Below are 11,608 nucleotides of genomic sequence, written 5' to 3'. Positions count from 1 at the left end.
TGGGAGGAGACTGGTCTGGAGTATAAACACCAACACAGACTAGTCGGGCCGAACTATATGTTTCTGTGCTGTCTATTCTATGTAATGTATCCTCTGATCTACAGCTCCACTCTGCCGACCTAACTATTGACGAGCCTCTCATTCTGGAAGCTGCAATGAATTCCTTCACTAAATAGCTGCAGTGACCCTTTACAGAAGAACTCTGACAGAATGCAACAAGCTCGTGGTGCTGACCAGAAAGACAAGGTGGGACATGTCAATCAGAAATAATGCCGTGTCCTAAACAGGTCGCTGGGTGTATTATCAGATCACCAGCCATTCCTGGCGTAATTCAGGGGATGGAAGTCTGGGGCTAAATATTATATTCCTGGACTGGAAACACCGGGAACCGCCTCTGGCCTGTGCTCAGTTGTTCTGTTTATTAATTAAATGTATAATTGAGGTAAACGGATATTTGACCGCGCTCTTCAACTGCTCTCTGAACTTGGACTGGGTCACCCCGTAAATAAATGTGTTTGTGCAGCAACTTAAATTCCGCAGTATATATCCGACTTGTCGAAAGGTATATAAAGAAACATTGTAATCAGTGGGAATTATTCCTGCAATGCTATAATATAAGAATTCTATAATAAATATCAGCCACAGCAGTATGAAGCTACCGGATATGGTGAAGAGTAAAATGACAGACTTCCTCCTGCTCTCCATCTCTGGGTCACTGCCATTCCCCCCCTTTCTCTCACCCCTCAGTCCCTTCCGGACTCGACTGGCCACTGTAATGTGTCTGACTGTCAGAGCGTTGAGCAACAAAATTACAGCGAATGGGAGCAGTGGGGTTAATACCGTATCAAACCAGTCAAATCCCAGCCATCCGGGCTCAGTATAATAGGCTGGCATTGAAAAACAGAACCACTGAACATTGTTGATTATATATCCAGGTACAATTGTAAAGTAGTGAGGAATGTTTTTTGAAGAGAGCAGAATGCAGCTTGTTGCCAGGACCACAGCCGCAGTTCTCCCGGTGCAATATTTGGTTTTCAGCTTCTGCCAACAAATGGCCATAAATCGATCAAAGGTGAAAGTGACGGTGAACCAGACAGAACAGTCAGTGGCTACACAGGACAGGAGACGTATAACGCGACACACAGGGGTGATATCCAGGAAAGACCACGGGAAATAATACCAACTGATCCGGTACAGTATGACAGCAGTGATGACCACCAGTAGATCCGCCGCTGCCATGGCAACCAGGTAGCGAGTGGTGCAGGTGGACAGACCGCACTTTCCCCGGGACAGGACCACAATCGCCACTAAATTCACTGTAATAAACAGAAGGGAAAAGAGACAGTCAATTATTGGTCACACATTGTCGGTGACTGAGCCCAGACAGTAAGGCCTGTCATTTCGCATAAAAACGGCTGGGTGGACATCGGCTCAGGAGTTAACATGTAACGTATATCATCCCAATGCAACCTACCTCCAACCCGCTACTTCCCAGTTTAGCAGAAACGGGGCAGTGGGAGGGAAGCCGAGCCACCCCAGCGGGCAAGTCGGCAACATTAATGGTAACATAGAAAGATAGAAAACAGGTGCAGGAGTGGGCCATCCGGCCCTTCGAGCCTGCACCACCATTCAATAAGATCATGGCTGATCATTCCCTCTTTACCCCTTTCCTGCTTTCTCTCCATACCCCTTGATCCCTTTAGCCGTAAGGGCCATAACTAACTCCCTCATAAATATATCCAATGAACTGCCATCAACAACACCATGTGGCAGGGAATTCCCCTGGTTAACAATTCTCTGAGTGAAGACGTTTCTCCTCATCTTGCTTCTAAATGGCTTACCCCTTATCCTTAGACTGTGTCCCCTGGTTCTGGACTTCCCCAACATCGGGAACATTCTGAATCTATGACCCCTAGTTCTAGATTCCGTCACGAGGGGCAACACCCTCTCTGCATCTACCCTGTCGAGCCTCAGAATCTTATACGTTTCAATAAGATCACCGCTGATTCTTCTAAACTCCAACGATTATAGGCCCAGACTGCTCAACATTTGCTCATAAGACAAGACCTTCATCTCAGGAACCAGCCTGGTGAACCTTCGCTGAACAGTGCATGGTCACTGCAGGAAGATAATCAACCAGTGGGGGTCGGGGACCGGGAAACCACCCCACTACTGTAGCCCCTCAGCCCGCGTTATTGACTCAACTGGTCACTGTCTCCATGACTCTGCCTCCTCCCTCCTCTCCTACCCATTCCACACTAGGTTACAGGCCCACAGGATCAGGACCACAGAAGGCGGGTATCTTCAGCTCAGAAAAAGGAAGACATGTTGTAAGCACTGGTGTGGGAGGTGGCATCATCGGAACAGATGCAACGCAGGCAGCGACACTCGGAGAATGTAATAGAGTCCTTCCCGCAAGCTAGGTGAGAGGTCATATCATCAAGGTAGCTGGAGCACTCTGCCGGATTATGGGAGGTATTTGTCGAGAGCCTGTCCTCAGAAATGGACTTAGAGATGTCGAGGAAGGGGAGTATAGTGTCAGACGGAGCATGTGAAGGAGACAGAGGGGCGTAAATTAGAAGCAAGGTTGACTGCATAATTAGAATAATGATTATTATTATTAATAATATTAATAATAACTATATTATTAATAATAATAACAATAACTTTTATTTATATCACGCCTTTAATTTAGTTAAACATCCCAAGGTGCTTCAGAACAGTCTTAACAGGACAACACAGAAACATGGGACACCGAGATAAAAAATAAGAAATTAAAGCACATGACCAAAAGCTTGGGTAAAAGAGGTTTAAGGAGGTACTTCCAGAGTTTAGGGCCCAAACAGCTGAAGGTAACGCCACTGATGGTCGAGCAGTATAATGAGGGATGTTCGAAAGGGCAGCATTTGAAGAGCGGAGATACCTTGAGGGGTTATGATGCAGAATAATATTATAGAGATAGGGAGGTGCAAGGCCATGGAGAGATTTGTGAACAAGGATGATCATTTTCAAAATCGAAGCGTTCTTTAACCGGGAGCCAATGTAGGTCAGAAAGCACAGAGCTGAGGTGATCGGTGATCATGACTTTGTGCGAGTTGGGACATTTTCCACGTCATGGCTATAAAATAAAATTTCGCGAACACAGTCATCAATGTACCTGAACAATATGTGAAGGAGGGGACCGGAGTAGAATTGGAACAACGAAGGTTCCCTGTATCCCAAGAAAAGGCAGCATAGCAAGGGACCATCCGAGCTCCCATACCTGGACCATTGGAGAGTGGAGATAGAATATTGTTCAGACCAGAGGTCCAGCACTTGTACTTTCAGCAGGGGCAGTGCACTGGGGTCACTATCAGGATCAGCAACCTGCAAGGGTTTTCATTCCCAGCCCAAAGCCGGTGAGGGCGAGACGACTTCCAGTGTGAATGGCGAGTCAATTAAATTGCAAATGGGGCACTCAGAATGTATCAGCGGCGATAGGCGCAGGGAAATTCGCCATCCGCTGCGAGTTTCAGGGATGCTCGGGTTTACTGTACAATTGGACCATTTTACAGACCTCGGGAGCCTACAGTCAACAAAGGCATACTTTGATGGCAAAGTCCAACATTGCCTTCAGTGTGTCTGTGCAGACTTCGGACGCCTGAGGAAGAATGTGTTTGAAGACCAGGACCTCAAACCCAGGACAAAGCTCATGGTCGACACGGCCCTCCTTTATGGTTCAGAGACATGGAATATTTACAGCAGACACCACAAAGCACTGGAGAAGTACCAACGCAGTCTCCGCAATTTCCTGCAAATTAATTGGCCGGAGTAGCGCACCAACATCAGTGTTCTCGGTCAGGTTAATACACCCAGCAGCGAAGCATTGACCACATTCGATCAGCTCCTTTGGATGGGCCACATCGTCGGCATGCCTGACATTAGATCCAAAAAGCAAATGCTCCACACGGTGATTCGTTATTGTAAGCGAGCCACAGCTGGGCAGAGGAAGCCTACCATGACACACTCCAAACCTCTTTTAATAATTGCAACGGCCCCACCTATACCTGGTAATCTCTGGCCCCAGACAGCCCAAGTGGAGGAAAAGCATCCGTGCGGTGCAGAGCACATCGATTCTCATCGCCCAGAGCAACCTGAAGCCAAGCGGAGATAGTGGAAGGAGTGCGCAGCAACCCGGGCACCCCACACTGCCGTTCGTTCAACCAGCGTCTGCCCCATTTGTGACAGAGAATGCAGGTCATGCATTGGACTCTTCAGCACTCTGGGAAATAATTGTTTGTATGGAATCGAGTCATCCTCGAGTCCGAGGGTACGCCTCAGAAGCGGAAGTAGAATAAATAGTGACCCACACTGAGTACATCCGACAGTGAAAGACACTCCCAGTAATACATGGTCACTGGGGTATAGTGTTCCACACCGGTTAGTGACCCACACTCAGTATATCCCACAGTGACACACACTCCCAGTAATACATGTTCACTGGGGTATGGTGTTCCACACCGGTTAGTGACCCACACTCAGTATATCCCACAGTGACACACACTCCCAGTAATACTTGGTCAATGGTGTACGGTGTTCCACACCGGTTAGTGACCCACACTGAGTATATCCTACAGTGACACACACTCCCAGTAATACATGGTCACTGGGTATGGTGTTCCACACCGGTTAGTGACCCACACTGAGTATATCCCACAGTGACACACACTCCCAGTAATACCTGGTCAATGGTGTACGGTGTTCCACACCGGTTAGTGACCCACACTCAGTATATCCTACAGTGAAACACACTCCTAGTAATACGTGGTCACTGGGTTATGGTGTTCCACACCGGTTAGTGACCCACACTCAGTATATCCTACAGTGAAACACACGCCCAGTAATACATGGTCACCGGGTATGGTGTTCCACACCGGTTAGTGACCCACACTGAGTATATCCCACAGTCGCACACACTCCGAGTAATACTTGGTCAATGGTGTACAGTGTTCCACACCGGTTAGTGACCCACACTGAGTATATCCCACAGTGACACACACTCCCAGTAATACCTGGTCAATCGTGTACGGTGTTCCACACCGGTTAGTGACCCACACTCAGTATATCCTACAGTGAAACACACTCCGAGTAATACGTGGTCACTGGGTTATGGTGTTCCACACAGGTTAGTGACCCACACTGAGTATATCCCACAGTGACACACACTCCCAGTAATACTTGCTCAATGGTGTACAGTGTTCCACACCGGTTAGTGACCCACACTCAGTATATCCTACAGTGAAACACACTCCGAGTAATACGTGGTCACTGGGTTATGGTGTTCCACACCGGTTAGTGACCCACACTCAGTATATCCTACAGTGAAACACACGCCCAGTAATACATGGTCACCGGGTATGGTGTTCCACACCGGTTAGTGACCCACACTGAGTATATCCCACAGTGGCACACACTCCGAGTAATACATGGTCAATGGTGTACAGTGTTCCACACCGGTTAGTGACCCACACTGAGTATATCCCACAGTGACACACACTCCCAGTAATACCTGGTCAATCGTGTACGGTGTTCCACACCGGTTAGTGACCCACACTCAGTATATCCTACAGTGAAACACACTCCGAGTAATACGTGGTCACTGGGTTATGGTGTTCCACACCGGTTAGTGACCCACACTGAGTATATCCCACAGTGACACACACTCCCAGTAATACTTGCTCAATGGTGTACAGTGTTCCACACCGGTTAGTGACCCACACTCAGTATATCCTACAGTGAAACACACTCCGAGTAATACGTGGTCACTGGGTTATGGTGTTCCAGACCGGTTAGTGACCCAGACTCAGTATATCCGACAGTGACACACACTCCAAGTAATATGTGGTCACTGGGTTAGGGTGTTCCAGACCGGTTAGTGACCCAGACTCAGTATATCCTACAGTGACACACACTCCGAGTAATACGTGGTCACTGGGTTATGGTGTTCCAGACCGGTTAGTGACCCTCACTCAGTATATCCTACAGTGAAACACACTCCGAGTAATACGTGGTCACTGGGTTATGGTGTTCCACACCGGTTAGTGACCCACACTCAGTATATCCTACAGTGACACACACTCGCAGTAATACATGTTCACTGGAGTATGGTCCTCCACACCGGTTAGTGACCCACACTCAGTATATCCGACAGTGACACACACTCCCAGTAATACATGGTCACCGGTGGTACAGTGTTTCACATCGGTTAGTGACCCACACTCAGTTTATCCTACAGTGACACACATTCCCAGTTATACATGTTCACTGCGGTATAGTGTTCCACACTGGTTAGTGACCCACACTCAGTTTATCCTACAGTGACACACACTCCCAGTAATACATGGTCACAGGGGTACAGTGTTCCACACCGGTTAGTGACCCACACTCAGTTTATCCTACAGTGACACACACTCCGAGTAATACATGGTCACTGGTGGTACAGTGTTTGACACCGGTTAGTGACCCACACTGAGTATATCCTACCCTGACTCACTCTCCCAGTAATACATGGTCACTGGGGTACAGTGTTCCACACCGGTTAGCGATGCACACTCTGTATATCCTACACCCTCATACACAATCCCAGTAATACATGGTCAATGGGATTATGGTGTTCCACAGCGGTTAGTGACCCACTCTCAGTCTATTCTAAAATGATACATACATACATGGTCACTGGGGTACTGTGTTCCACACCGGTTAGTGACCTGCACTCAGTATATCCTACAGTGACAGACACTACCAGTAATAAATGGTCACTGGGCAACTGTGTTCCACACCGGTTTGTGAACCACATTCAGTATATCCATCAGTTGGACACACACCCAGTAATACATGGTCACTGGAGTACGGTGTTCCACACTGGTTAGTGACCCACACACAGTACATCCTACAGTGACACACACTCCCAGTAATACATGGTCACTGGGTATGGTGTTCCACACTGGTTAGTGACCCACACACAGTACATCCTACAGTGACACACACTCCCAGTAATACATGGTCACTGGAGTACGGTGTTCCACACTGGTTAGTGACCCACACACAGTACATCCTACAGTGACACACACTCCCAGTAATACATGGTCACTGGGTATGGTGTTCCACACTGGTTAGTGACCCACACACAGTACATCCTACAGTGACACACACTCCCAGTAATACATGGTCACTGGGTATGGTGTTCCACACCGGTTAGTGACACACACTCAGTATATCCCAAAGTGACAGACACTTCCAGTAATACATGGTCACTGAGGTACGGTGTTCTACACCGGTGAGTCACCCACACTCAATATATCCTACAGTGACACACACTCTCAGTAATACATGGTCATTGGAGTATGGTGTTCCACACATATACTAGAACATACGAACATAAGAATTGGGAACAGGAGTAGGCCATCTAGCCCCTCGAGCCTGCTCAGCCGTTCAACAAGATCATGGCTGATCTGGCCGTGGACTCAGCTCCACTTACCTGCCCGCTCCCCAAACCCCTTGCTTCCTTTTTGGTTAAAAATCTATCTATCTGTTATTTGAATACATTCAATGAGCTCGCCTCAACTGCTTCCTTGGGCAGAGAATTCCACAGATAGACAACCCTCTGGGAGAAGAAATTCCTTCTCAACTCGGTTTTCAGTAGGCTCCCCCGTATTTGGAGGCTCTGCCTCCTAGTTCTAGTCTCCCCGACCAGTGGAAACAACCTCTCTGCCTCTATTTTGCCTATCCCTTTCATTATTTTAAATGTTTCTGTAAGATCACCCCTCATCCTTCTGAACACCAACGAGTAAAGACCCACTCTACTCAATCTATCTTCTTAAGTTAACCCGCTAATCTCCAGAATCAGCCTCGTGAATCGTCTCTGTACCCCCTCCAAAGTTAGTATATCCTTCCTTCAGTAATGTGACCAGAACTGCACGCAGTACTCCAGGTGCGACCTCACCAATAACCTATAGAATTGCAGCAGGACCTCCCTGCTTTTGTGTTCCATCCCTCTCGCAATGAAGGCCAACAATCCATTCGCCTTCCTGATTACCTGCTCCACCTGCAAACTAACCTTTTGGGATTCATGCACAAGGACCCCCAGGTTCCTCTGCACCGCAGCATGTTGTAATTTCTCCCCATTCAAATAATATTCCCTTTTACTGTTTTTTTTTCCAAGGTGAATGACCTCACACTTTCCGACATTGTACTCCATCTGCCAAGCCTTCGCCCATTCGTTTAACCTCTCTAAATCTATTTGCAGCCTCGATGTGTCCTTGACACAACCCGCTTTCCCACTAATCTTAGTGTCATCTGCAAATTTGTTACACTACACTCCGTCCCCTCTTCCAGATCATCTATATATATTGTAAACAGTTGTGTTCCCAGCACCGATCCCTTTGGCACTCCACTAACCACCGATTTCCAACCTGAAAAGGATCCATTTATCCAGACTCTCTGCTTTGTGGTAGCCAGCCAATTTTCAATCCATGGTAATACATTTCCTCTGACTCTGCGTAAATGATCACTGGAGAACAGTGTTTCACACTGGTTAGTGACCCACACTCAGGTATCCTACAGTGACAGACAGTCCCAGTAATACACGGTTACTGGGGTACAGTGTTCGACACCGGTTAGTGACCCACACTGACTATATCCTACAGTGACTCACTCTCCCATTAATACATGGTCACTGAGGTACTGTGTTCCACACCGGTTAGTGACTCACACTCTGTATATCCTACAGTCATACACACTCCCAGTAATACATGGTCACTGGGGTATGGTGTTTCACAGCGGTTAGTGGCCTACACTCAGTCTATCCTAAAGTGATACATAATCCCAGTCATACATGGTCACTGGGGTACTGTGTTCCACACCGGTTAGTGACCCACACTCAGTCTATCCTACAGAAATACACACTCCAAGTAATACATGGTTACTGGGGTACAGTGTTCCACACCGGTTAGTGACCCACACTCAGTATATCCTACAGTAACACACACTCCACGTAATACATGGTCACGGAGATGCGGTGTTCCACACCGGTTAGTGACCCACACTCAGTAAATCCTACCGTGACAGACACTCCCAGTAATACATGGTCGTTGCGGTATGGTGTTCCACACCGATATGTGAACCACACTCAGTATATCCTACAGTGATACACACTGCCAGTAATACATGGTCACTGGGGTACGGTGTTCCACACCGGTATGTGATCCACACTCTGTATATCCTACAGTGATACACACTGCCAGTAATACATGGTCACTGGGGTATGGTGTTCCACACCGGTTAGTGACCCACAATCAGTATATCCTACAGTTACTCACACTCCCAGTAATACATAGTAACTGGGGTACACTGTTCCACACCGGTTAGTGACCCACACTCAGTATATCCTACAGTGCCACCCACTCCCAGCAATACATGTTCACTGGGGTACACTGTTCCACTCTGGTTAGTGACCCACACTCAGTATGTCCTACAGGTACACACACTCACATTAATACATGCTCACTGGCGTACTGTGTTCCATACTGGTTAGTGACTCACACTCTGTATATCCTACACTGACAGACAGTCCCAGTCATACACAGTCACTGGGGTACGGGGTTCCACACCGGTTAGTGACCAACACTCAATATATCCTACAGTTGTACATACTCCCAGTAATACATGGTCACTGGGGTATAGTGTTCCACACCGGTTAGTGACCCACACTCAGTATATCCTGCAGTGACTCACACTTTCAGTAAAACATGGTCACTCGGGTATGGTATTCCACACCGGTTAGTGACCCACACTCAGTATATCCTACAGTGACACACACTGCCAGTAAAACCTTCTCTCAGAGAGTTGCTGCACTGAGGACTGTTACAACTACACGATGTTCCACTCAAGGCATAACTTGATAATTCAATGAGCCTCTTAGTTGCAAGCAGATGTTTATATCAAATGAGACAAAGGAATCAAACTGCAGATGTAATTGAGCACAATTGACTTCATAGAATGGTATCACTGATCGTGTGTCTGTATAACAGTGACCACTACACCAACATTTAACATTATCAGTCACAGAGCAAAACCAGAGACCAGTCCATGCAGAGATTTACACAACTTCAATGGTTATAGTCACTTACCAGGAACGCCGGTGACGGCAATGATCATGTAGCATATTTTCCTTGCTAATCTAACAGTCTGATACATTTTCTGTGTGAGGCGATGTGCCCCTTCGCTCTGCAGGCAATCTCCCAGTATTATATTCTGTGGAGATACAATCCAGAGCATTCAATTTATACCCTGCATAATCACCACAGGGACATTGAGGTTACGACATCGTTCAAATTGGTTATTGTTATAATTTGAACAAACAGATTACGACATTGGAGAAAAGTCCCTGTTGTGATGGAATACATTTGGAGTTGAAATTGGAAAAAACAAAGACAGGACAATTCTGATTATATCCATTAACAAATGAAGATTGCCTTCTATATCCTGCCAGCAACAGATTGTTGTTTGAAACAACATCAGGCCCATATCTAGATATGATATTGATCCACTGATGACTTTCACTCTGCTATGGCCATTCAGAAACTACATTCCAAATGTTCAAGTGCCCCCTCAATTTTACTCAACTGCAACCTAGGATGGAGCAGCCTTCCTTAAATGCACCATTCAATGAAAATATTTAAGTGAATCATTTGTGTCAATCGTCCTCAAACTAATTCAGCTCCACAAACTAATACAGACCCTCAAACTAATACAGTCCCTCAAACTAGTACAGGCGCTCAAACTAATACAGTCCATCAAAATTATACAGTCCACGATGCCACACCACAGAGGGGGCTGTGTTGGGAAACCGTGGTAGTAACTACAACAGGTATGAACACTAAAGGACGAAGGTCACAGCAGTTAGATTTACACAAGACCGTGTGTAGTCAGTGATTTTTGTGCTACATACACCAGAGTATTAGTTTGATGGATAGTATTAGTTTGAGGGGCTGTATTAGTTTGAGGGTCTGTATTAGTTTGATGGACTGTATTAGTTTGAGGGACTGTATTAGTTTGAGGGACTGTATTTGTTTGATGGACTGTATTAGTTTGAGGGCCTGTATTAGTTTGAGGATCTGTATTAGTTTGATGGACTGTATTAGTTTGATGGACTGTATTAGTTTGAGGTTCTCTATTAGTTTGATGGTCTGTATTAGTTTGAGGGTCTGTATTAGTTTGAGGGTCTGTATTAGTTTGAGTGAATGTATTAGTTTGATGGACTATATTTGTTTGCTGGACTGTATTAGTTTGAGGGTCTGTATTAGTTTGAGGGTCTGTATTAGTTTGAGGGACAGTATTAGTTTGATGGACCGTATTAGTTTGAGGGTATCTTTTAGTTTGATGGTTTGAATTAGTTTGATGGACTGTATTTGTTTGAGGGACTGTATTATTTTGACGGACTGTATTAGTTTGATGGTCTGTATTAGTTTGAGAGACTGTATTAGTTTGATGGACTGTGTTAGTTTGAGGGACTGTATTAGTTTTAGGGCCTGTATTAGTTTGAGGGACTGTATTAGTTTGAGGGACTGTA

General features: G+C 46.2%; 1 protein-coding gene across 1 annotated transcript; it reads right to left on the bottom strand.

Annotated features, from left to right (window-relative positions):
* Positions 1 to 405: 405 nt before the first annotated feature.
* On the bottom strand, positions 406 to 10,233 carry LOC139241355 (probable G-protein coupled receptor 139). Its single transcript, XM_070869963.1, has 2 exons — positions 10,167 to 10,233; positions 406 to 1,316 (listed from the first exon to the last, which is right to left on the bottom strand). Exons 1-2 carry the CDS (start codon positions 10,231 to 10,233, stop codon positions 406 to 408), a joined length of 978 nt encoding a protein of 325 aa, XP_070726064.1.
* Positions 10,234 to 11,608: the final 1,375 nt, after the last annotated feature.

Source organism: Pristiophorus japonicus, unplaced genomic scaffold (genome assembly GCF_044704955.1).
Source record: "Pristiophorus japonicus isolate sPriJap1 unplaced genomic scaffold, sPriJap1.hap1 HAP1_SCAFFOLD_105, whole genome shotgun sequence".
In the NCBI taxonomy this organism is placed as follows: domain Eukaryota; kingdom Metazoa; phylum Chordata; class Chondrichthyes; family Pristiophoridae; genus Pristiophorus; species Pristiophorus japonicus.
The sequence above is the reverse complement of the archived record's forward strand: the minus strand, read 5'-3'. Positions and strand labels throughout refer to the sequence as shown.

Bases quoted from the DNA above. Each gene is read 5' to 3' on its own strand.
- LOC139241355 (XM_070869963.1), bottom strand. From the start codon at position 10,233: ATGTATCAGACTGTTAGATTAGCAAGGAAAATATGCTACATGATCATT. The intron at 1,317-10,166 runs GTAAGTGACTAT...TGTTTATTACAG, and splicing joins TGCCGTCACCGGCGTTCCTG to TGAATTTAGTGGCGATTGTG.